General features: G+C 34.2%; 3 protein-coding genes and 1 pseudogene across 6 annotated transcripts; 2 read left to right on the forward strand and 2 right to left on the reverse strand.

Annotated features, from left to right (window-relative positions):
* Window positions 1-1,643: 1,643 nt before the first annotated feature.
* LOC146897136 (dihydrolipoyllysine-residue acetyltransferase component 2 of pyruvate dehydrogenase complex, mitochondrial-like) lies at window positions 1,644-9,144 on the forward strand. The gene is made up of 19 exons (XM_085738667.1): window positions 1,644-1,786; window positions 1,894-1,978; window positions 2,834-2,910; window positions 3,021-3,109; window positions 3,212-3,255; window positions 4,411-4,466; window positions 4,546-4,620; window positions 4,714-4,806; window positions 4,978-5,223; window positions 5,329-5,401; window positions 6,238-6,335; window positions 6,617-6,702; window positions 6,780-6,855; window positions 7,477-7,544; window positions 7,631-7,697; window positions 7,784-7,879; window positions 7,973-8,075; window positions 8,174-8,269; window positions 8,741-9,144. The coding sequence occupies exons 1-19, from the start codon at window positions 1,754-1,756 to the stop codon at window positions 8,809-8,811; spliced, it is 1,632 nt and encodes a 543-aa protein (XP_085594793.1). The 5' UTR covers window positions 1,644-1,753; the 3' UTR covers window positions 8,812-9,144.
* Window positions 9,145-10,111: 967 nt separating this feature from the next.
* Window positions 10,112-13,034, reverse strand: TIM23-2 (translocase inner membrane subunit 23-2). 3 transcript variants are annotated; one of them, XM_085738668.1, is made up of 2 exons: window positions 12,361-13,034; window positions 10,112-10,427 (listed from the first exon to the last, which is right to left on the reverse strand). In XM_085738668.1, exon 1 carries the CDS (start codon window positions 12,916-12,918, stop codon window positions 12,370-12,372), a length of 549 nt encoding a protein of 182 aa, XP_085594794.1. In that variant the 5' UTR covers window positions 12,919-13,034; the 3' UTR covers window positions 10,112-10,427; window positions 12,361-12,369. The 3 variants fall into 3 exon arrangements, with proteins under 3 accessions (XP_085594794.1, XP_085594797.1, XP_085594795.1); XM_085738671.1 differs by lacking the exon at window positions 10,112-10,427 and adding an exon at window positions 10,465-11,435; XM_085738669.1 differs by lacking the exon at window positions 10,112-10,427 and adding an exon at window positions 11,733-11,836.
* Window positions 13,035-15,780: 2,746 nt separating this feature from the next.
* Window positions 15,781-22,107, forward strand: LOC146897138 (aminopeptidase M1-like; annotated as a pseudogene). Its single transcript, XR_015023939.1, has 19 exons — window positions 15,781-16,065; window positions 16,165-16,307; window positions 16,565-16,667; window positions 16,757-16,943; window positions 17,196-17,289; window positions 17,731-17,884; window positions 17,980-18,084; window positions 18,172-18,288; window positions 18,532-18,645; window positions 18,916-19,098; window positions 19,189-19,485; window positions 19,655-19,776; window positions 19,868-19,965; window positions 20,259-20,436; window positions 20,529-20,640; window positions 21,010-21,077; window positions 21,173-21,250; window positions 21,423-21,500; window positions 21,604-22,107. The product of XR_015023939.1 is annotated as an aminopeptidase M1-like (transcript).
* A 2-nt stretch (window positions 22,108-22,109) lies between these two features.
* LOC146897139 (uncharacterized) lies at window positions 22,110-24,956 on the reverse strand. The gene has a single exon (XM_085738672.1). It carries the CDS (start codon window positions 24,505-24,507, stop codon window positions 22,441-22,443), a length of 2,067 nt encoding a protein of 688 aa, XP_085594798.1. The 5' UTR covers window positions 24,508-24,956; the 3' UTR covers window positions 22,110-22,440.
* Between the last annotated feature and the right edge of the window lie 1,784 nt (window positions 24,957-26,740).

Genomic DNA, 26,740 nt, shown 5'->3' on the forward strand with positions numbered 1-26,740 from the left:
ATTAGTCTAATTTTTTTAAATGTTATTTATTTATAAAAAAAAATCAAGTTTGTTATTTTTTTCAACAATTTTTTTTAATTATCTACATTTTAACTTTTTACAACAAAATTTGGTTATCAATAATAATTTGATTATATGTCACACAATGTGAATTTATTATTGATTGAAATCATGTTTTTAATTTTATTTGAGATGGTTGTGAATACATAGTTTAAGTCTGAGTCAATGTTTGATATCTTAGTGGGGATATTAAAATTACGATGATTCACCATGATTTTTCATAAGTTATACTTTGTAGCTTATACATTAGCTTATGCATAATTACATTGGGTCATCGTAATTTTGACAAACTTACCGTGATACCAAACACATGCTAAATTTTGATTTATACGGTTGCAACAGCCGAAGAAAATCGGAAATCGTCAATTACCTTTTGAATCAAAGTAGCGCTGAGTACTTCGACTATGGTGGGAGGGAAGCTTCGTAGAGAGCTTCACATCTTCGCTGCTTCTTTCTGAAGACTATGATATCGGAATAACTTTTATTTTGTTTTATAATTATTAAAAAAAATATGTACAACATTTTAACTAATTCTTTGTTATAAAAAAAATAGAATGTGTGCAAAAAATAAAAAATAGCTGAAAAGAAGGAGTAACTTTTTTTGGTGGTGGCCGAGATTTGAACCCTGGACCTTGCATATTTTATGCATTGTCCATATCAACTGAGTTAAGCTCACGAGAACAAAAGAAGGAGTAACTACTAACATTTGTTTGTTTTTCTAAAAAAAATTGTTTATTATTGGAGAAATATTGCACATTAAATTTTTTGAAAAGAGAAAAAGAGAGTGTGTGAAAAAAAAATGAATTTATGGATGAATTAAAATATGGTTGTAATGTGAAAAGAAAAAAAAAACATGAATCTTATAAGACCATTTACAATGGTCATCAACATTAAACACCCTTCAACACCCACTTTTTCAATTCCCAACACTCCACATCATCTTCTCTCTCTTAATTCAACACTCATTCAACTTTAACCTCTCCAATGGTTTTTTTTCATTCAACACTCTACCCCACCACCTTTTATTTCTTATTCTTATTTAATTTTATATTTTTGTTTTTATAATTACATAAAATTACAATTATCGATTATAATTAAATTAAAATAAAGAAACACTTAAAAAATGATGTATGTTGGTTTTTTATACTATTTGGTTTTTTTTTTTAGATTTTTTTTATGCATGCCATGTGAAATGGCGAGCACTATTTGGTTTTTTTTTAAATTTTTTTTGCATGCCATGTGAAATGGCGAGCATTCTGTGGCAATCCTGTGCGGTCCAATTGCACGCCGCCACGTGGCATTCTGTGGCAGATTAATTGGTGTTGAATCCGTTAATCCTCTCTCTCATCCAGCAGTTCATTCAACAGAGGTTCAACATGCCATTGCACTGGTTTTCCTTGTTGACTGTCAGGTTAAACACTCCCATTGCACATAGTCTAAGCAGTAATAATTTATTGAAAGTAGTAAAAAGTAAAGGTATTTTGTAAAATAAAAAAAAATAAAGATAATAATTAAGGAATAAAAAAAAAAAAAGGAAAGAAAGAAGGAATAAAATATGTTCTGGTTTGGTTTACTGGGGTTTCAGCTGCAATGCCCTTTCCGTCTTTCTTCTATTTGATCCGATCTCCCACCACCAAACCCTAATTTTCTTTCAAAATCAATTCTCATCCCGTATTCTCAAATCCAATCAATAATGGCTTCTCATTTACTCAATCACTCCAAGAAGGTCAATCATTCACCTTTCCCCTTGTTTTTGTTCAATCGTATTCATTTTTTTTATTTAAAGCTAAGTTTTTTTTTTTTTTTTTTTTTGGTTATATGATATATTTGCAGTTAAGAAATGCTTCGAGTTTGTTACACCACGACCGTGCTCTTTTGCTTCGTATGTTTTGCAGCGATGTTCAGCCCAGAAATCCTGGTACTTTTTTATTTTATTTTTTTTATTTTCAATATCTGTTGCTACTTAATTCGAATGCAATTTTTCATTTTCTGGGTTTGATGGTTATAAAAAAAGTTTTTTTTAGTTGGAATGAAAATTCGTACATGTGTTTTGAACCGGGTAAGGCTAGACAGGATATGATTAGAACTGATAGTATTATAGAGAGTTGGGGTAGCGGCTATCGTAGAAAAGATGCTGGAAACTTGTCTTAGGTAGTTCGGGCATGGAGAGGGAAGTTTCGTAGATTTTGTAGTAAGGTGAGTAGATTAACTGGAGGGTAGTCAAATCACCAGAGGGAAAGAAAGATAGTAGATATTGTAGTAAAGCGAGTAGATCAGATGAAGGGTAGTCAAATCACTACAGGGAAAAGAATACGATAGATTTTGTAGCAAGGCAAGTAGAATAGATGGAGGATAGTCAAATTATAGAGGCAGTGGAAGACTGTAAATCCTGTATTAAGACGAGTAGATAAGATGAAGGGTAGTCAAATCCCTAAAGGCAGAGGAAGACTTGGAAAACTATAAGAGAAACTATTAAAAAAGGTCTAGAGATCAATGATTTGGATAAAGATAAGATATTTGAGAGAATGTTATGACGACGTTTGATCCATATGTCTGAGCTCACTTAGTGGGATAAGGCTTGTTTGTTGTTGTAATTTGCTATAAATACATTGGCAGTAATCAGATTAATAATTAGTGGTTTGACTTTTAATAATCTATCACCTTTTGGAAATATTGTTTAGGAGCCTTATGAATTATGATATGATGCTATTTCTAGCTCATGTTCTTTATATTTTATTTTATGTATTAATAATTATAGTTGGTTATTGTTTAGATGTGTGGAAAACTCGACTGCAAGAAAATGAGTCTTCAGCAAGAAACCGTGTCTCTGAATCAACCCCCAACTTTACTGTGAGTAGAGCTCATTTACATTACTATGCTAATCAAGCTATTCCTTTATTTTTTACGCCCTCCCTGTGTGAGTTAATATTCTTGGCTGACCCGTATTCTTTCTTTCATAGAAACTTTCATTTGGTGTACAGAAGAGAAACATGTCCACCATGAAAAGGGGTTACATGAGGGAGTCGTTGTTGAATAGAGAGATTTCACAGTAAGTCATTTTCAAGTCAAATTTTTATTTATTTTGTTTCAATGCTTTAAAATGGGATTACTTGTAACTTATTCATTTTCTTTCCACCATGCCCTTCAAAAGAAATTCACAGATTCTGTCAAGGAGAAGCTATTCATCAGCTTCAGGTACAGTTCATGATTCTTTGGTGTTGCTGATATTTGTCCATCTGTCATTTGACATATCATGATCATATCTTAATTGCTCTGGTTAAAATATTCATGAGTTGGTCTGTTCCTCTTTGGTTTTATAGCTAGTTGAATGTTTTACTTTTGAGTCAACCATCCATAGATCTAGGATTTGCAACGTGGGTGAGGCTTCTCATCCAAATGACGCTCAATCATATTTTTTGCTAATAGCACTTCTGTTCTGAAACTTATTTTCTGTGGTTTGGCAAAATGTATTCTGAAACTTAAAATATTATTAGGCAGGTTGCAATAAACCACTGCTGCTTTTGAACTGTTATGTTAGTTTTGTTGCTACTGTAAATTATCAATAGAATGGAAAGTCTGCTCAATGGAAGACTACAAATGTTGAGCTACCTGAGCGAATCAATATGAGTTCCTGACTAGTGTTTTTGACCATGGTTTGAGCTATCATGAAGCTTTTTTAATGGGGGGTTTTTGGACAATATTGTTAAGTATCCTTCAAAATGTGTCATGGCTTGTGGATGATTAGTCTCCTAAAAGCTTAAGTCAGTAGGTAGATGTAATGATTTTATAAAATTCTTTAACATGCTCCCTTTCATTAGAATTCTGAGCTTAATGGATAATGCACATACCTATTATACCCTGTGCTACATTTAACTTATTTACAACGAATATAGTTGAAATTCAGGATCTTAAAAACGCGGTAATAGGTGTTTTAATACCATGTCAAAGTCCAACTCTCCTAAAACACTTGAGCTTTTTGGCGGAGATACAAAAACAGCCGTACACCTCTTCAATACATTTATGTAAAGCTTTATTCTATGTTTACAGTTATGAGACCTTTCACTTCATGCCGAGTCTTACACTGCTGTCTGCTGCATCATTTATCTTGTTTTGAACTTGTGTCTGCCTCTCACAGGGAAAGATTCGGTTATGTACTTGGTTGTTACCTAAAAGTATAATTATTTGGAGAAAAGTTCTGTTTTCCATAAGTTACAGGGATTTTATATTTTTCCTTAATTCCTATTCTTTTTTCTATTTTTTTATTATTAAATAAATATTATATTTTGGGAATCAGTATCAAAGATTGTGTACTTAATGATTTCATTACCAAATATGGCGAGTATCTTTCAGATCTTCCCGCACACCAGGAAATTGGAATGCCTTCTCTCTCGCCTACAATGACAGAGGTTTCTACTTTTCTGAATTCCATGATATTGCCGTATTGTAGGTAATAGATTATATTAACTGATTCCCAATGATGTGCAGGGTAACATTGCAAGATGGTTGAAGAAAGAAGGCGATAAAGTTGCTCCTGGTGAAGTGCTCTGTGAAGTTGAAACTGTATGGTTCTTGTACCAGAGATTACATTGAATATAAAATATCACTATTTAGATTCCTGTGTGAAATGATATGTAAATTGTATTTCAAATGAAGGATAAAGCTACAGTTGAAATGGAGTGCATGGAGGAAGGTTTTCTGGCCAAAATAGTACGTAAGGAAGGGGAAAAAGAAATTAAAGTTGGTGAGGTATTGATATTGTCTAGCTCTCTGAACTTTCACCTTTTCTCTTTGGAAAGGGCTCTTTATGCTGTTGTTCAGCAGTTTGAATTTACCAGAATTATTTTTTCCTTTAAACTCCAAACTCTTTTCTCTTATGAAAAGTATCCATGTTGGTAACGAGAATATTTTCTTTCATAGGTAATTGCCATAACTGTTGAAGAGGAGGAGGACATTGCCAAATTTAAAGACTACCAACCTTCAGCATCTGAATCTAGTGCCCCCCCTGCCAAAGAAACACCTGCCCCACCTCCCCCAAAGAAAGAGGTGGCAGAGGAGCCTGCCCGAGAACCTGAGCCAAAGGTTTCCAAACCTAGTGCACCCCCTTCATCTGGAGATCGCATATTTGCTAGTCCCCTTGCTAGAAAGTTAGCGGAAGAGAAAAACGTCAGTTACTAACACTTAAACACCATGGTTGAAGATTTTTCTGTTAAAAAACTGAACTAAGCCATTTTTATGACATTACACAACCTGTTTACCTCATGTATGTAGGTGAATCTCTCCAGCATCAAAGGAACGGGACATGATGGGCTCATTGTCAAGGGTGACATTGAAGATTACTTGGGTATGTTTCTAGTTTTCTATATGTATGTCTCTGTATTATTTACGTAGTATAGCCAGTGGCGGAGCCACGTATAGCCCTCTGTGGGCTTGTGCCCCCACTATGTTTTGAAGTTGTGTTTGGCTTCATGCATATCACACACACACACACACACACACACACACACACACACACACACATATACACACTAATATATACACACATCATTTATTTATTTATTATATTTACTCAAAAAAAGTTTTATCAACCTTCCATACAAATGTTATGGAACCTATTAAACAAAAACGTGCTCTGCACATCTTCTTTTATGTTGGTTTCATTTTCTTTAATAATTAATATATGATAATAATGTTATTATATATTGTGGAAAAACTTGAAGAGGTTGTAGCTTGATAAAAACCCAGCCACCGACTTGGAACTCCACTGTTCTCCCATGCTTATTCAACCGTGCTCTCAACTGGTTTTGTTTGTCTCTAGAACAAACTGCCTTCCAGTTCAACCTACAACTCATCAGTTTGCCGAGTTAACAATTAATTTTCTGACCTCAAAAGGGAATAATAACCCATTTCTAAAGCAAAGAAAGGAGGATATAGATGGTGCAAAACTTTGAAATGTGTTGTTTTGGTTTTGGTGCCGTAGTTAATGAGCTGTAATAAAAATTGTGTCTGCTTAGTTGATTCATTTAGGCCACTATTTCAGCCTTGTGCTTGTAATCACTTTCATCTTTAGTTGATTCATTTAGGCCACTATTTCGGCCTTGTGCTTGTAATCACTTTCATCTTTAGTTGATTCGTTGATTGTATTGATTATATTATAAACCTTTTTACCATCTAATGCAGCTTCTGGTGCTAAAGAAGTTTCAGCACCTTCAAAGGCCAAGCCTGCAACAGATGCAGCATTGGATTATACCGACATTCCTGTCTCACAGATAAGGAAGGTAGTATATCAAACAAGTCTTTGGAATTTATGTTTCTGAAATTTATCTTCGATGATACTATGTTTTGCACATGAACCAAAGACCATTTGTTTAGGACAACGCCACATATGTTCTCAATTTGTGAACAAAAATTGTGTATGCTTATTGATAGTCTTGCTCTATATTACTGGAACATGTTTTTTCTTTCTGTATGTTTTTTTATGTAACATCCTGATCATAATATATCTTGTGCATGCATAAGTGATGCTTTTTCCTTGAAACTAACTCTATATATTTGACAGATCACGGCTTCACGTTTGTTGCTATCAAAACAAACTATTCCTCATTACTATTTGACAGTAGATACATGTGTTGACAAACTCATGAGGTGAGCTTCTCCACTATTATCAATATATTTTACCTATTATACAAATAGTTTTTATAACTTGAACTCCTTATCTGCAGTTTGCGTACCCAACTCAATTCACTACAGGAAGCTTCTGGTGGTGCCCGTATATCAGTAAATGACCTTGTAATCAAGGTATCAATTTTTTTACCAAAATATCTGTGTGCTTGATATTTGCAGATTGTCTTCCTTCGATCCTGTGTTTTGGTTGGTAATTAGTTGACTAATTAAGTAGAGAAGGACATTATATTTGATGAACATGCGTTGTACACTTTTCACTTGTTTGTGATTAGCTTTGAACAACATCTGAGTGTTTGCTTGGTTAGATTTTCCCTCAGACCTCTGTTATCTCTCTTTTTGGCCCCTTTATAAATTGCGACTCTTATTCCATTTTTTCTATCTCCTTATGAAATTATAGGACTCCATGAATTTCAGGCTAAAACAATTCAAAGAGCAGTGCATTAGTCTGTGCGGTTGTCAATAGAAAAGCTAAATTTTTAACTCAAGACAGTGGTTATTAATCGGCTGTGAAAATCGCACAGTGCAATGTAGTGTGAAATTAATTTTAGCCTAATTCTGTTATATCATCACTTCTTAACTTTTCAGAGTTGCTTTACAGTTGTCTGAGTTGCAATTTGTCTCAAATTTACTCATAAATTGCAAGAAAGACATTTTAGCTTAAACCATCTGTCTTGTGCAGCAGAGATTATTGTGTACATATAACTAAGTTTGATGCTTTTGCCTTTTTTATTACAGGCTGCTGCTTTGGCTCTCCGTAAAGTTCCTCAGTGCAACAGTTCATGGACAAATGACTATATTCGCCAGTAAGTTAACAGTTTTTAAATGTATGGATTGCAATCAAATTTGTGAATGACCTTATGGAACATTTGTTATTATGTTTTTTGTGCAGGTATCATAATGTGAATATCAATGTTGCCGTGCAGACTGATCATGGACTATTTGTTCCAGTCGTCAGGGTGAGTGATGACTTCTTTCTAACACTTCATATACATACACAGCCTTTACTTATTCTAACTCAACCTTGTATTCACAAAATTTGCAGGATGCAGACAAGAAAGGCCTCTCTACAATAGGTGAAGAGGTCAAACAACTGGCAAAGAAAGCCAAAGAAAACAGCTTGAAACCCCAAGATTACGAGGTTATTGAAGTTTCATGTTAATTCTTCCTGTTCATTGGCCAATGACAACGTCTTGTACTAGTTTACAAATTGTTTGGTTGATATACATTGCAGGGAGGTACATTTACGGTGTCTAACTTGGGAGGGCCATTTGGAGTCAAACAGTTCTGCGCCATTGTCAATCCTCCTCAATCAGGCATTCTTGCAGTTGGATCTGGTGAGAAAAAATTAGTATTTTTTCACCTTTTTATTTATTAGCTGCATTTGTTGCTTCTCATAATGATCATCTTCCTGCCTTTGCTTCTACATGAGCAGCTGAGAGGAGGGTCGTTCCAGGTTCAGGTGCTGAAGAATTCAAGTTTGCTTCCTTCATGGCCGTGACCCTCAGCTGTGACCATCGTGTTATAGATGGTAATTATTCTTAATCTGATGTTGTTGCTTATGCTATATAATTTATTGATCAATGACATAGATTACTTCACGGTTTCGTGGAGCTAAATCCCTTTTGTGACTTAAATTTAAGCTTATTTTTGTGATCATGGACTAAATCACTATTTGTCCTTGATATTGTAATTGTCTGAGTCTGACAATTTAGTCCATTGAATTAAAAAACGTCAATTAATAGTCATTTTCTCAAATTTAACACCACACTTTTAAATGTTCTATATTGTCTTACTCTTGTGCATGCAAGAGAGAAGCTAATATGCAGGCATTTCATTAGTTTTGATGGATGTTTTTTAAAGTGATATTTTGTTGGAGGGACTAAATTGACTGAAATTCTCCAATTTAAGAGCTAAATCATCCGATTCCTACAATTTTAATAACCAAAATGGTGATCCGCACAGAGAAACATGCTAACAATATGCTTATTATTCTGTTCAGGGGCGGTTGGTGCCGAATGGTTGAAAGCATTCAAAGGCTATGTTGAGAATCCAGAAACCATGTTGTTGTAAAGTAAATAGAAGGCTCCAATGAAGTACTCAATTCCCTTTTTTCGAGTGATATTGTAGGCGGGGGATAAGGTTTTTGATCACCTGGTATTTACCCATTTGGGTTTGGTTGATTGTATCCCTGACCAATTTTTGATTTAAGTATTTACTCTCTTACAATAAATTTTGCAAATTTGTAATTTTTTTAATAAGTGAGGGTAGTTAAGGCATTGAATTTTGAGTCCTGAAATCATGCTCTTAGAAGAGAATGCGCCCTTTATACCGGCAAACGAGGATCTAACATTTTCTGTGTTAGATGGTGTGAATAATCGAAACACTAATTTTATTTTATTGGCACCTCACCTTGTGTTGATCTAGTATGCACATATTTCAAGTGATTAACATGCGAACTTGAAATCATCAACTCAATTTATAATCTAAGGTTATATGACTGTTGAACAATTAGTGTTTAGTCAACTATCCATTTAATTGATTAGTTATTTACTACTAAAGTTTTCTATTTATTCAAACTCTAATTATAGCTTGATGGTCTAAGTAGACTCCAGATACAAAATAGTTTTGGCTTCTTTTCTCACCTCTTAAAGTTATTCAAAAGTAAACTTTTGGAGAAAACTGTTTTCTGCCCTCCAGAACCTGTATACTTTTGGACAAACATTTTTTTTTTGTGTACTTATTTTTTTGAAAAAAGAATCTCTCTTAATTTTATATATTGATTCTCACTGCCTTAAATTGAGTTAAGTTTACATTAGATTTATTGAATGAAGTGACGCTTAAATTTTTTAAATGATTTGTCGTCAAAATAAAGCATATTGATTTTAAATCAAAATAGAGCGATGTTAATATCACATTTCAATTGATTTACAAATGCAACCACTCACTCTTGATGGCGGACCTTTAGCATGACAGGGGGAGGCAATGGCTTCCTCGACTTTTTTTAAATTTTATTCATGAATACAACTTCATTAACTAATGAGCATTACAATTTATGTGTTAAAAATATCTTTATCCATGCACATCAATATTTAAATTATCAAGTTTTTATTTTTTCTACCACAGAAAGTCTACTGTCCTTATTCATTAACTGATCAATAAAAATTAACAATTAAATTTCAAAAGGGATTGGAGATTTTAACCAATAATTTGGTATGTATCGATGTATCATTCTAACCAATAAGTTGGTATGTATCAATGTATCATTCTCTTTACACTACACAACGGAGCAAACTCAAGGAAAAGGGAATTTTTACTGAACTGGAAACGTGGAAGAGTAAAAGTAAAAATGGATAGATAGACGAAGGAAGCATGAGACAAAAATACACAATAAACCATAAGAACCAGATCTCTTTCAGCAGCAAGACAATACAATACAGAAAGATGACATTCATTCTTGGTCCATAATTATGTCCCTTTTCATTTGCTTTAAATATAAATCACCTCCTAATAATAACAATGATTTTACTATGCCGTTGAAGAGCATACCACTGCGAACCCATTAACCTCACCCTCAAGTTTTAGCTTGAGGGATGGAAAATTTGAGACTTTTCTGAAGAAGAGTTATATCTGAGTGAGGGCATAAAATACTCAATTTGCTAATAATCAACCGAAGTATGCATGATTTTCTGGAACAAAACAGCATTTAGACATATATTAGTACATAATGATAGTGGTTGATTATTAGTCACGATACTTCAAGACTCGAGTAAATTGTTCATGCGTTCATTGCAACATAACAAGAATAATCAATATCACCAAAAAGAAGTTCATACAAGGTATGACTAGAACATAGAAGCCACAATCAACTGAAATATACTTGAGCATCAAAGCGCAAGGATGAAATCATAATGAAATATCATCAAATGGCACCAAAATTCTGAATTCTTCAAAACTCCCATGGTAAGGTGCCAACAATTCCTACCACGGAAAACTCTAAAATGAACAGTAAAGTAATAGTGGTTTAACGCCCAAAAAAATTGTTTGATTCTGATCAAACACATGCCAAATCTACCAAATCAGCCATTCAAGTCATACATAATCCAGCTCCACCCATCAAATAAAAAGAACTAGCAAAAACAAAAGGTTAATTGATGCTATATCCAGCTTTAAAATATTCATTCCAAGACAACTCCACACAGTTACGCATTATAACGGAGCCATAATTCAGTTGAAAAAACAAAGCATTAAACTAACGGTTTGCAACATAAGCATTAATTACTAACTACATACCAACTAGTGACCCAGACACCAGATACAACACTACTGACATCAACACATTGACACTAGTAATAATTTGAGAAATAATTTATTACATGTAACATTATCTTGTCGATAAGTTTTGGTGCAATAAAGCTAACTACCATCACCACAATACATATGGCATACAACTTCCAAAGAATTCCATATGATATATAACTAAAACTAACATCATTAATCTCTCAAATTTGACATTTTTAAGATCAAATCTCACCCTAACAATTCAATAAAATTCTTAATCTAACGGCAAAAACTAATTGCTTAGAGTGAACAACACAGAAAGGTCATTCACTCTACAATTTGCAAATCGGTAAACCTCCACTGTTCCGTAACCCGGACGTGAATAACATTTAACGTTGTGATCAATCAAATTCCCCCTACAAACTACCATATATTAGCAAGTTTAGTTTGGCAAAAGCAAAGGCAACACACTTAACAATAGCAACAGGCAAACTATAATATGCAGCCTAAGCATGCATGATTTTATGGAACAAATCAGCATTTGGACGTATAAAAGTATTATATAATAACAGTGATTATTAACCATGATACCGGCTCTGGACTCTCAAGTAAATTGTTCATGTGTTCATTGCAACATAACAAGAGTAATTAACATCAGCAAAAAGTTCATAAATAATATGACTAGATCTTGCAATATGACTAGGGCTCGGAAGAAGCCACAATCAACTAAAATATATAACCTTCAAAGTGCAAGGATGAAATTCAGATACTAAGTGATGAATACGGGCAAAATATTGCATCAGATGGTACCAAAATCCTGCAAAACTCCCAAGATAAGGTGCCAACAATCTCTTCAGTAAAAATTCTAAAATGAGCATCAAAGTTGGTTTTATACCCAAATAAAAGTTGTTCATTTCTGACCAAAGACATGCAAAATCTTTCAAATCAACCATTTCATCCGTATGATTATAATTATTCATTCCAAGACAACTTCAGAAAGTTACACATTATAAGAAAGATACACATTATAACAGAAAGCCATAATCAAGTTGTAAAAAAAATACCATTAAACCAATAATTAGCAACAGAAGCATTGATTAAGTACTAACTACATACTAACATAGACACAGACATGTCATTGATAACAATTTTGAGAAAACAGATATATTGAAAGTAACCACATATATCATTATCTTGTCGACGAGTTTTGGTGCAATAAAGTTAACTACCATCACCATAATACACATGGCATACAACTTCCAAACAATTCTATATAATCTATAACTAAAACTAACATAATTAATATCTCAAAAATTGATCTTTAATAAGATCAAATCTCACCCTCACACTTCAAATAGGCACGTATCGTTTTGCCACCCTCTTCGCAGCCACAGCAGCTCCAACAACAACCCCACCAACAGCACCAGCAACTGCAGCCGATCTCACCCCTCTCGCAGCTCGATAAACCGCCCCAGTTGCAAGCCCTGCCGCCACACTATTCCAAGCATCATCAACATCCCTCACAGCCTCAATCCCACTCTCAATTCCAGCATATAACAACCCAATAATCCCAACCCTATTCCCCCAAGTCCGACCCGAATGTCCAGACGCATTCAAAATCCGATTCACCCTAAGCTTCGCAGTGTCGGTTGATTCAAAGGATCGGATACCTTCGACAAGTCCAACTCCGGCACCGGCGATTGAACCGCCGAGGTAACCGCAACCGGTGTAAAAAGTAAGATTCTCGCCCCAGGAACGGCGTTTACGTTTGGCTTCTTCGTCGAAGAGATACTCCGGTGAGGTTGGGAGTTTGTAGAGGTTTTGGATTGGAACTTCGAGGTCTTTGTATGGATTGTAGAATCGGGTTTGAGGATCTTGATCGGATTCGTTGTTCGCCATTAGGGTTAGGGTTAGGGTTTCGTGGAACGGAGTGAAAGCACACAACGGTGCTTTTGTGTTTTCGAAGGTGAAAGATGAAACTGAACTTTCTATTTATGAAGGGAAAAAGGAAAGTGTGGTTTTTGGGTTAGAGAATCTGTTATTAGATTTGGAGATTCGGTTCGAATATGGATGGACCGGGTTCGGTTCGACCTGATTTAAGTGAAATTGATTGAATGGATAGTGTTGTGGTTTTTTTTTTTTCTTCTTTTCTTGTCGATTAGTTTAATGAAATGAAAAAATTCAGAAACTCCGACCATGTATATTATAAATGGCAATGTCTATATCAATCGAGTTATTTTTACATAGATAGATAGTGAAATTGTCAGAAAGGAGATTTTATTGTAGATCACTTTTATTATATTTTTTTTTGTGGTGGCCGAGGTTCGAACCCCGAACCTTACATATTTTATGCATTGTCATACCAAATGAACTAAGCTAAAAGAAAATTAAGTGAAGCAACTAAGCTAAAAGAAAATTAAGTGAAGCGTGAAATTGGGAGAAAAATGTTATACAAGCATACTTTTTTATATATAAGGTCAAAAATAGTTTTTTTTTTTATAATGTCCAATATTATTGCTAATATTGTTGATTGTTTCTCCTGTTGTATGGATTATTCCTATTTTAATGGTATTATAATAAATTTTTAATATTGTAAAAAAAAAACCTATTTTTTACAAGATTAAAAATCGAAGAAAAAAAATCCAACACAAAAGAGTCTATCCTCTTTATATAATGTTATAGAAGAATAGATACTTTTATCGTAACTATTTTAATTGTTTCAAAAAAAATAGCTCAACTATTTTAAAATTTATTTAAATAGCCCAAAAAAATTAAAAATGTAAACTTTTATCACTCTATCCAACAAAAAAATGCATTCAATTGAAACATTTGAATCGTCTAAAATTTTATTTTCTCTAAAATTTTCAATTACTTCATTCAAACATACTCTTAAAAGATTTTTTTTGAAAGATACTCTTAAAAGATTTGTAACTCGCTAATCATTTATCTAATATTCCTTTTAAAAAAAAATCATTTATCTAACATTATATTTCTAATAATCCCTCATCCCTAAAAAAAAATCTAATAGTCCCTCTTTTTTTTGGGAAAAAAAAAGTAGTCCCTCTTTTTATTTAAGGAAACTGATTAAATTAGACAAATAAATCACTTGCGACAAAGCCAAAAATATAAGGAGGACAATCTTTAATCCAGACAGACTCAACGGAAGATATCACACACTTAGGGAAAAGACTGAATAAATTATGAAGCCTTTACAGCATAGAAGAACCACGTTAAGAAGAGAGTCACTTTCAACTTACACTTGAAGGAAGCCATGTCTAGAGCAAATTTTAATGCCAATCACAATCCCAAATCTTCAGCAACATCAACATCTTGTAAGGCCTCAAAACACCAAGAAGTTGCTGCTAGCACAAATTCCTTTGTGTATATAACAACAGATTTGATACCCATTTATGTTGGTTTCAAGCGTGAGTAGTTGAATTTGTGAGTGATTATGTCTCACGTCGTCTATGAATGAGTAAAATGTTGTATTTATAACAGAGGTGACTCGTATACCTAATGTCTTAATATTATGGGTGAAGATGTGGTGTCTCCATCTCTTGTGGCCCTGAAGCGTTTGTCCCATTTGTTTCTCATGCGCTTCTGAACTTTCCAACATGTGGTATTATAACCCTGATTCAGCTTGGGGGGGGGGGGGGGGGGGGGGGGGGGGGGGGAGTGGATCCTGTTATAGGATGTGGGAACTCTCACTTGCGGGAGAAATTGTTGGGTTTCAAGTGCAAGTGTTAAATATGTGTGATTACGTCACATCGCCTATGAATGAGTAAAATGTTGGACTTATAAGAGATGTGACACATATACCCAATGTCTTAAAGTTTTGGATGAATATGCGAAATATCCCTCTCTTGTAGTCTTAGAACATTGACCTCATTGTTTCTCTCGCGCCCTCCAAACTCCTCAACAATTTATTATTGTTAAGTGGACTTGTAACATCTATATTCACCTTGTAGTAAGGGCTATTGGGAGGGTTCCATGTAAAAGCTTAAAGATAGTTCCATAATATTCACCTATTTTTTGGCCATGCACAAATGCGCAAAATGTTCAAGAGATCTCTCGAACAATATTTTGTGTTTTAAAGGTTTCGGAAAATAACTTTTGAAGGTTTTTTTCATTAAATTTAAAAAAAAAAAATGGCCTCATATTCAAACCAAAGAGGCTCATATATTCAACCACTTACTTTTTAAATTATTGGATCAGTCGTATGTATACAAAAGTAATTTTATTAATAATAGTTACACACAAAATAAAATACATTGTATATACTAATTACACACCCAATCTTCCTAAAAAGTGAAATATGCAACAAGTGCTTATAAAAGGAAGGGAGGAAGTATGATCTAGGTAGAATCAATGGATGCCGTGGTTCATCAAGCAGACTCCACTGACATGATTTCATTATTGTACCAAAATATATTTTAGTATACAACAATATCTTACCGAAAGTTAAGGTTGGCAGATTATAATATATAGTGATGCATTACAAAATAACAAATGAAATAATGCTAAAAGTTTTAGTTAAAAGATATTCCAACTCACAACTTGCAACCACTAATCATCTAAGGAGGAAAACGATAACCATATAACTCAATTCAACGTTTCAATCAATGGAATAATGTGTGTGGAAATTTTCCTCAATCCTTAGAAAATATCTACTATGTCATCATTTTCTCATCTTGTAATGTTATGACTTATAATTTTCTATGTATAATATAATACTTTAGCCTTTGAAAAAAGAAAATGTCATAAGTAATCTTTCACTTGGAAACACAGGAAATTTAGAGTGAACTCTCTTTGGAAAAAAAAATGGAAGAGAAACATTACATAGATCAATTCAAAGGCCAAACAAGATTACCTAATTTTGCAATTCCAAAAAAATATGAACTTCACTTAATACCTAATTTTTCATCATGCACTTTTTCTGGCACAGTGCAAATTAATCTTAGCATCAATGAAAAGACCAAGTTCATTGTCTTAAACTCATTGGAACTTGTTATTCAAAATACTTGGTTCACAAACTCTTATGGAAAGGTGAGTATTCTTTAAGCACATAGTGAAATTATTTGGATTAATTTGTTTTGTTTTGTTTGGTTGACTTTTTTTGTAGCTTTGATTGATTTTTTTTAACAGTATACTCCATGTGATGTTGTTGTGGATGAAGAGGATGAGATACTAGTCTTGGTGTTTGATGAAGCACTTTGCGATGGAGAAGGAGTTTTGGTGATTGAGTTTTCTGGAATCCTTAATGAGCATCTTAGAGGATTCTATAGATGGTATTTCCTTTTTTCCTTTACTATGTTACATTGAACACCTTATTATAACGAAAATATGCGGCTACAATTGCAGTTGTGATACCGTTGTAAAGACCACTAAAACATTTATATTCCAGCTGTGATACCGTTGTAAACCTTAAAAAAATAAAAAATAAAAAATAAAAATTGCTTGATGAATTAAAATGACTCATACTTGATGTTCCAAGTTATTCTCCATGCAATATAACAATGTACAAATATTATTTTGTTTTGAACAGCACTTATGTTGATGGAGAAGTGAAGAAAAATATGGCTACAACACAGTTTGAGGCAGTAGATGCAAGAAGATGTTTTCCATGCTGGGATGAACCTGCTCTAAAGGTATGTATGTAGAATTATATTACTTATTTTCATTCATATATTATCAATTTATAAGACTAATAGCTTTGACCATTCGTTCTAAATTACAGGCAACTTTCAAGGTAACACTTACTGTTCCATCAGAGTTAACTGCATTGTCTAATATGCCGGTTGAAAATGAAAAGCTAGATGGTGAATTAAAGACTGTTTATTTTGAGGAGTCTCCTATCATGTCAACTTATTTGGTGACTGTTGTTGTTGGCTTATTTGACCACATTGAGGATATCACTGCTACGGGTATATCTACTGACATAAGCACTTATGAGACCGTTTGGATTGACTTGTTTGAGTTTATATACTAACATAATCACTTGTGAGACTGTTTGGGAGAGCTTATGGAAATAGCTTATGACATCTATAAATTGTTTTCAGCTAATTTTCATAAGCACTTCAAGATAATCTATGAAAACAGAATTAGACAGGGCTGAACACATTTGCTTTTGCAATCCTCTTATGTTGTGTTGATCATTTTTTTAACTTTCTTTATAGGGGTTGTGGTTGGTTTATATTGTGCTGTTGGAAAGAGTGATCAAGGGAAGCTTGCATTGGATATAGCTGTGAAGACACTAGAAATATATACCAAGTGAATTCCTCCTTCCCTTTCAACTTTTAGAGTACTCATTGTATAGATAAATCTACATTTGCATGGAAACTCAAACCTCCTTAATTTTGTTAACAAAATGTCTAGAGATAAAGAAACAATATATGGTCTACATGGAAGGAAAGGTAAATATCAATTTCCTTCAATAAAATTTTGCTTGTATGAGGGGAAAACAAATAAAGAAAGAAGGAAATGATCCATTGGAGGCCCTATCACCAGGGGAAGGTGTGTCCGGTGTCGGACATGTGTCAGCGTTCGATACTGATGCGTCACCGACACAAGTCGTTACATTTAATTATTTTATTTCCTCAAATTATTACTGAGGTGGACTTGTCAGAGTGTTATGTCTGGTGTTTGTGTCGGTGCTTCATAAAACTCTCCCCTTGCTGTTGGTTAATTTTCTCTTTGACATCATGTATCTAGGTACTTCTCAGTGCCTTATCCACTTCCTAAGCTGGATCTAGTTGCAGTTCCTGAGTTTTCTGCCGGAGCCATGGAGAATTATGGTTTAATCGTATATAGAGAAAGTGATCTTCTTTACCATGAATTGCATTCTGCACCTGCAAAGAAGCAAAGAGTATGTTTCATGGTTAATCTTATTTTTTACTTTCAGTATTATATTTGTTTTGAATAATCCATCATATATTAATATCCTTCATTTGTTTCCTTTAGATAACAATTGTCACAGCTCATGAAGTAGCTCACCAATGGTTTGGAAATTTGGTAACAATGGAATGGTGGACTCATTTATGGCTCAATGAAGGTTTTGCAACATGGGTAATTGGTTCTCTTAACCTTCTGGGTTTGAGTTATAACCATTCATTGATCTATGAATAATCTTCATACTTTGTAACATGTTTTCAGATAAGTTATATGGTCACCAACATCTTATATCCAGAATGGAATATTTGGAGTCAGTTTCTTCTAGAAACTGCTAGTGGTTTACGAATGGACGCATTGGAAAAATCACATCCAATTGAGGCAAGAAAATTACAGTATTTCTGACTAAACAAATAATGATGTTCCACTTCTTTCATTTATCTTTTTCTAATTTGTGTGAAATGATCAAATGCGACAGTTATTGTGGACAGAGGGAGTATTATTTTGTCTCACACTCCACTTTGTCAGCAAAAAAGGAAATTGGCCTTACAAATGTGATTCTCAATCATATAATGTACTTAACAATATATTGACACAAGTTGCTCCTGTTTAACACATTTTCAGGTAGAAATATATCATGCAAGGTCAGTTATTGAAATTTTTGATGCTGTCAGCTATGAGAAAGGATCTTCTGTAATTAGAATGTTGCAGGGTTACCTTGGAGAGGTTACATTTCAGGTGACAACTGAACTATTGATGTGGACCTAATTATGTCTTTGCATAGAAAAAACTATTCATGATTTCATCCTTTATATATTCATTGAATATTTCTATGAAGTTTATACCTTTGATATGAAAACCTTCAATGGTTTACTTTTAAATTTAAACTTACATTATTTGTTTGAATTTAGACTTGCATGAAATCACAGATACAATTGCACATATGCTTCTTCCTGCAACATTTCTATCAGTCTGTTCTGACATTGCATTATTTTATTTTTAAACAAGAAATCATTAAGCACATATATGAGAAAATATGAAGCCAAAAATGCAAGAACAGAAGATCTATGGAATGTGCTTTCAGAGGTATCTGGTGAGCCAGTCAATTTAATGATGAACAATTGGACAAAGAGCACAGGATATCCGGTTATTCATGTTCAATTAACAGATAACATTTTGGAATTCAAACAGGTAGTTGCAAAAAAACTAACATGCACCATAGACAACAATTTTTCAACTTTCACCTTTGAAAGTAACTGCTATTGGTATTTGAAATTGCAGGCGCGATTCCTTTTATCCAGTCTTCATGCCGATGGACAGTGGATTGTTCCGATAACCTTGTGTATTGGTTCATATGAAAGACAGACAAAATTTCTTTTGGATAAAAGCGACGGAAGGGTTGAAATATCCGAACTGGTTCAATATAACGGTGATGATGTAAATTCAAATGAAAATAAGCATGAGGAGGTAAGTCAAGAAAATCTATGGATCAAAGTCAATGTTGATCAAAGTGGTTTTTATAGGGTAAATTATGAAGACAAGCTTGCGGTTATTACTTGCTTCCTACTGATAAATTTGGTGTGTGCAAATTCATAGTTACATAGATAGAAACCTATGATACAGTTTTTTTTTCTAGGAAGTTTTATTTAAGAGGATATGACAAGTAACCAATGCATGATTGGAAATGAAATGAGAAGTTTAATACAAACTACAAAAGCCTTAAGAGAAGTGAATTTTAATTTTACAGGCATTTTGGACGACGGAAACGCTCTTTGTCAGGCTTGTGAACAGTCACTGTCATCTTTGCTTATGTTGATGGATGTTTATAGAAAAGAGTTAGATTATGTTATTGTATCGAGACTGATCGATGTAAGTATATACATCTTCTCTACCATACTTTCTCCAATGACCTCAACATCTATCTATAGTGACGCAATATCGTAATTCATTTTTATGACAGGTTTGTTATGATGTTCTGAAAATCGCCATTGACGCCATTCCAGATTTGGTGAATGAATTGAAGCAATATTTTATCAGCCTTCTCATGTATTCAGCAGAGTAAGGCTGTTGCAAACTTCACTCAAATAATTCACCATAATGGCTGGAATTTCCCTTTGAGTGAATATTTACTTCAGTTGTGAATTTCTATCATGCTCAGAGCATACTAAGAAATATAGGGTCCACACATATTGTGCACTTGTATTGTAGAATCAATATTAGTCTGTTTCTAAAGTGGTACAAATATCTCAAATTGGAGAATATCATCACTATGATTTTCTGCATTCAACTTCATGATTAGAATCCATTTCTGTTAAAGGCAAGAAATGACATACTTTATACTGTTTGTGCAGACGGTTAGGTTGGGATTCTATATCTGGCGAAGACCACTCTAATTCACTTTTGAGGGGAGAAGTTATTGAGGCATTGGCTACCCTTGATCATGATAAAACTCAACATGAAGCAATGCGCCGTTTTCAGATTTTGTTGAACGACAGAAACACTTCTCTGCTTACAGCCAACACCAGAAAGGTAATATGCAAGCCTTTTTTCCCCCTAAAGAATACAAATCATTGTTTTGATTCTATTACATTTGACATGAATATTTGTAAAATATTTGTCAGGCTGCTTATATAGCTGTAATGAGGAGTACTACTGGTGAAAGGAGTGGATTGGAGTCCCTGTTCAGTTTCTATAAGAACACTGATGTTTTGCAAGAAAGGGACAGGATATTGCGTATAACACTAGCACTTAATCCTTGACTAGCTAAATAGCTTTATTAATCACTTATGGCATAAGCGCTTATCATATAAGTGCTTATGTAAAAGCTATTTATATAACAAAAAATAAAATAAAATTCAAACTGTTTTTTAAACAATCTTTGAGAGCTTATGAAATAAGCTGAAACAATTTACGGACACGTCACAAACTGTTTTCATAAGCTCTCTCAAACAGTCTCACAAGTGCTTATGTCAATAGATAAAAGATCAAATAAGTCAATTTAAACAGACTCATAATCTGAATGCAACTTCTGGAATTCTGTGATTATATTGGATAGAGTGCTAAGTTACTTGATTAAATATGTTTTGTTATGAACTCATGCAGGCTGTATCGCATCAAGTGCAGACCCAAATGTTGTTCTAGAGGTTCTGAATCTTTTGTTGTCTGATGAGGTATTATAGTTTTCTAATGCAAATTCTGGTTATAAGCAAATGAAACGAATCCCCTTCTCAATTGATTGACCTTTGTTTATTGAAATTATTTATAGATTCCAGATCAAGATATCATTTATGTACTAAGCAGAATAAGCTTAGAAGGCGGTGGAACTGCAGTCAAATGGTTGAAGGTATGTGCTAATCTTGAACCGTGAGAAATAACTAACAGCAATGAGTATGTCATATTTAGCTAATAATAATGTGTTTGAAAAAGGATTTGCAAAGCTGTTCTGAAATTCAACTTAAATTAGTGGATGTCTATTTTGAATTTATGGAATCATTCTGGTTTGATACCTAATGCAGGATAACTGGGAAAGAATCTTGGCCAAATATGGCGGTGGCCTCCTACTTACCAACTTCATAAGTCTGATAGTTCCACTGGTAAGAAAATGCAGAGAAAGCTGAGTTGGTGGATAAATTACTGAATTTCCAATTTGCTTCAGTCCAGCCAAACTTCTCTTTCCTTGAATTCATGATGTTGCAGGTTAACAGCAATGAGGAAGCAGATGACATAAAAGCATTTTTTGCCAGCCGCATGAACCCTTCCATCGTTATGAACTTGAACGTAAGCATCGAAAAGATCCGCATCAAAGCAAGGTGGATTGAGAGTGTGAAGCAAGAACACTCTCTGCCAGACTTGATCAAACAATTAACTCACAGAAAATGATAACTTTGACATCAATTTCCTATTAGCAAGTAACAATTCAAGTAAGCAATGTGTTCTGCTCCAGCAGACTAGGATATTCCTAATGTTTTTACTATGCATGGAATTATAAACATCGAGTACATTCTAGTTTATCAATAGTTTGGGTAAACACAAAGTTACCAAGCTACTACTAAAAAGTTTGTATCTATGGATTGGACACCAACATGACACCGTCACACTTTCAATATAAAGTGTCAGTGCTACATAGTTTGTATCATCCTCGTTTGTATAAACTTCGAAATGACATGCAATTATGAATAATAATACTATGAGTGACAAAAAGATGATGTTAACTATCCTTTGAATTTTGATTACTTAAACAATGAACCATAACTAGAAAAAACATTCAATAATCTTACAATCAAAACTGGCCATATCATATACACAAAGCATACAAAAAACCACACCCCACTCAAGAAAAGAAAATGAGCACTACATTAATACAATAACTGTATGTCAGAATTCTCTTTGCACAAGAACTAATTCCTCTGTATGAAAATGAAATCTATATATGTGTATCTATCAACAAACCATTTAGAGAAAAACTGTTTTAAATAACAATCAAGAATAAAACAAATATCAATCTTGTTAACTTGAACTTGGTCTAGTTTCATTTTAAATATAAGGATTTTGTAAAGGACCAAGATTGGACCTCCCAATTCCTTGCTTCTCCCTCAAGGAATTCATCTTAGCCATCCTCAACCCAGCTCTAAAATTCTGAATAAAGTTCTGAGCTTTGGTATCAACATCTGGGCTAGGACAAAACAATGGATTTGCACTTGCATTTCCAATTTCAGTAGCATTTTTCTCTTCACTATCTTCAGCATATGAACTATTACTACATTGACTAACTGGTGACTCCACAACTTCATCTGAATCTGGTGAACCACTCCTCGAACTTCCAATGCTATCAACCCTAACATAATCACCCTGAACCCTAAACTTCCATGCCGGTAACTTAAACGGTGGAGGTGGTGGCGGTGGAGGGATAGGAATCAAGGGTGACTCATTACCAGTCATCACCACATTCTTTTCCAATCTATAATTAGAATTCTCTCTTGCCATAGGAACAAGGTAGGTTTTTTTGTGTTTGCTTTTGTTGGAAGTGAACAGGTTGTGAAAAACCGACGCGGGGGGAGGCGGTGGTGGTGGCGGAGGTGGTTGTGAAACAAGTGGTGAAGGTTGAGAATTTTGAATGGTTTCAAAATTTTCAACACTTTTTGGTCTTTGTTTCTTCTTCTTTCCTCTTAATGAAGTTAAAAACTCTTTAGTTGTATTCCCTCTTTTCTTCTTAAGAGGAATGCCTGTCTTTCTCTCCGCCATTGACCGCCGTGGCACCGTCTGTGGTAGATAATTCTCAACGAAAAAATCATTATCTTCCAATTTCTCGATCGCTTTCGGTTGATTTGTTCGCTTGACATTTCCTCGAACACCTTTCGTCCTTGTCATCGGTGGTTGTGGATTTAGCTCCTGTTCTGGCACTGGCGAGGAAAATTCTGCAGAAATAACCACTGCCGTGTTTACTTCAAATTCACTCTTAATTTTCTTCTTCCTCACAGCCGGTTGCCGATGCAGGTTTAGCTCCGGTTCCGGCACCGGAGAGGAAAATTCCGCAGAAGTCACTGCTGCCACGTTTTCCATAGATGCACTCCTAATTTTCTTCTTCCTCACCGCCGGTATCAGTTGAAGCCGCGGCGGTTGTGAATTCTCAGCAACAGAATCATTGATTACCAATTTCTCAACCGTTTCCACTTCATATATCCGATCCACATTGCTTCCGACATCTTCAGTTCGAGAATCTGGCACTGGTTTCACCTCCGATCGCCGGGAAACTTCACCGGAAGTAACCTTTTCCCGGTGAAATTCATCTTCACTTTCCAATCTAGAGTTCCGATAAGGGAAGTGAATATGAGTATCATCATAAAACCGGTACCGTTCATCTTCAACAACTACCACATCCGGTCGCCGGAGATCCGAATACGATCCTCTGCTTCTCAACCGGTTAAACGAAGACCGATCAGAATTATCATACCAAAACGGCGGTGTTACATTTTCAGGTACTGGTTTCACCTCCGGTTGCCGGAAAGTTTCACCGGAAGTAACAGTTTCCCGATGAAATTCATCTTCATCTTGAAATCTCGGACACCGATAACGAAAATTTACACGAGTATCATCATAAAACCGGTACCGATCATCGCCACCGTCAGCAACCACCACCTCCGGTTGCCGGAGATCGGGATACGATCCACCGCTTCTCAACCGGTTAAACACCGATGGATTTTCATTACCATACCAAAACGGTGGCGTTTCAGTGTCAGGATTCGAAAAGCTTCTACGATGATGATTATTATAACTATCAAAACGACGCGGTGTCGTTTGCGTTTCGTTAGTGTCGTTTTTAGTAAGAAAACCGCAAACGACGGCAAAGAGAACTAGTATAAGGTTTAAGTAATCCCAAGAGTGTTTAACATCTTGTGGTTTGAATTTGAAGATGTTTGAAATGAAAGAGTATATAGTGGGGACCACGATGAGTAAGAAGATTAGGATTGTTATGAGGATGAGGAAGAGGGTGGTGGTTGTTGTGAGGAGGAGTGAGTATGTGCGGCGGAGACGGTGGTGGTTGGTGGTGGTTTTTGGGACCCAAAATGGGGACATTGGTGATATGTCTTCTTCTTGTTCCATCGGAATCTAATAATGTACTATGATGTTTTTTTGGTAGATTTTTGATGTAGTAATAATACTATGATGTTTTTTTTTTTGTTTGGACAATGTATTATGATGTTTTTGTGTCTGTGTTTGTGTTTTGGTTTGGTTGGGAAGAAGGTGAATATGGGGTACTTTTTTTGCTTGCTTTGTGAGGGTTATGATGCTTTTTGATGAAATGATTAATGTATTTTAGGGTTGATTTGTGACTTTATAGTATAGTATGAAAGTGTATGAATGAAGGGGGTGGTTTAGCTTAGGGATGGATTTGGTTGCCAGTTGGGATTGGAATGTGAAAAAGAGGGAAGAAAAGGTCAGTTGGCAAATGGTTGTGTAATGTAAAAGCTGTATTTTATGATTTTATGTGAATGATGACAGCTAAAGTAGAGATGGAAAAGGGAAGGTAGTAAGGTAAAGCATGTGCATTTTGGGTTGAGCTTCTTGACTTGACTTCACCCTAAGAAGTGAAGAGGTACTACAGTTAAAACTCTATAAATTAATAATGTCAGGATCGGAGAAATTTATTAATTTAGAGAATTATTAATTTATCGATAAATTAATAATTATTAATTTAAAGAGTTTTTAAGTAATTATACTGTACATACCAAACAAAAGGGCAAATTAGTTTATGCCTCTTAGAATTAAGTTACAGCGAACCTTGGGACTCAACGTAAATTAGTAACTATTGTGTTCATATGCATTGGAAATCAATAATGACTTTTGAAGTACAGTAAATGTAATCAAGAGGAACAAATGTGTTCAATGTATTCTTAATATATTTTTTTTCAGTTTCTATGAATTATTAATTTATGATTTTCTTGGGATCGAAAATTATAAAGGGATCTCCCGAAAAATTATTATCTTATTATTTTATCGAGTTTTTCAATTTTTTACATTGGCCCAAGTCGGGACCGGACAAATTTATTATTTTAGAGAGTTTATTAATTTACCGAGTATTAAATTAAAGTGTTTCTACTGTATTAAGAAGTAACGTGTTTTTATCTAATCTTAAATTCTCAATATGGAATAATCAATGTGATGCATGAATCTTGTTAATTTATAGATCATGTTCATGGTAATAAATATATTATCGAAAAAGTATACTAGTACGTACGGTTATTTTTTGGATAATTTCTAGACAACTTTTATTCTTTGAGGATAAAAAGATCAGAGAGAAAAAAGAGGGAGAAAGAGTTAGTAAAAAAATACAAAGAAATTGTGAGAGAGTTGTTATAAAAAATTGTCTCAAATAAATATCATTTTTTATTTTTTTTCCCTTATCTATGTGTGTGTCTAAATCATTTTTGTTTGTGTTTGTGATCAACATACACTTTCTCGTCATTCTTCTATACTAGCGGAGGGCTGGTAATGCAATTTGATGTTACTAGGACAAAGAGGCAGTTAACCAAACTTGCAATGCAAGTAGGATATAAACTTAAAAAAGAAAAACACGACACGAAAAGTGATGGGTCTTTTCTTTTTCCATTTTTCGTACATAGCAAGTTAGCGACTAATTATTAGCAATCCCAAAGGGAAAATGTTTGATAGATGCTTCAATAGGTGTATATATCAAGAGAGAGAATAAAAAGTGGTATGACAGGTGTAATATATTACTCCCTCCGTCCCATATTACTTGACCTAATTGACTCTGTCACGTATGCCAATGCACAATTTTAAACTTAAATTTCTTTAATAATCTAGTAGAAAAAATTACGAAAATTTGATATTTTGAAAATATTAATCGAGACGAATCTAACAACATCTTATATGCTATATTTTGTTTTTATATATTAGTAGAAAAATAGAGTCAAAGCATCTTACATGAATTGTGCAAATATTCTAAATAAGTCAAGTAATATGGGACGGAGGGAGTACTGAGGAAAAAAAAGATGTAATCTATTAATGATTTGATAGAAAGAGAAATAAATTATATCTTCGTTAGTTTGAGGTTTAGCTTGGTTGGTAGGGATATCGCATATTATATGCGGGGTTGGGGTTCGAACCTCTTCTACACAGATAATTAAATTGTTCAATTAAAAAAGAAAAAACTATTTAGTCACATTCCTCAAGTTGGCCCAGTGGATTGGTCCCCTCGGATTAGTCGACTCTTGGATCGGATATCGAGTTTTAAAAAAAATACTCCTTCCATTTTTTTCTTTTGATGTTTTAGAACTTCAATTATATTCTAAAATATTTGATATTTTAGTATATT

Source organism: Medicago sativa, chromosome 8 (genome assembly GCF_051527215.1).
Source record: "Medicago sativa cultivar Bolivia chromosome 8, Bolivia_mono, whole genome shotgun sequence".
NCBI classification, from domain to species: Eukaryota; Viridiplantae; Streptophyta; class Magnoliopsida; order Fabales; family Fabaceae; genus Medicago; species Medicago sativa.

Excerpts from the sequence above, each read along its gene's own strand:
- LOC146897136 (XM_085738667.1), top strand. The coding sequence starts at position 1,754 with ATGGCTTCTCATTTACTCAATCACTCCAAGAAG. Across the intron at positions 6,856-7,476 it reads TAAATGACCTTGTAATCAAG|GCTGCTGCTTTGGCTCTCCG; the intron begins GTATCAATTTTT and ends TTTTTATTACAG. Across the intron at positions 8,076-8,173 it reads CATTCTTGCAGTTGGATCTG|CTGAGAGGAGGGTCGTTCCA; the intron begins GTGAGAAAAAAT and ends CTACATGAGCAG.
- TIM23-2 (XM_085738668.1), bottom strand. The coding sequence starts at position 12,918 with ATGGCGAACAACGAATCCGATCAAGATCCTCAAACCCGATTCTACAAT.
- LOC146897139 (XM_085738672.1), bottom strand. The coding sequence starts at position 24,507 with ATGGAACAAGAAGAAGACATATCACCAATGTCCCCATTTTGGGTCCCA.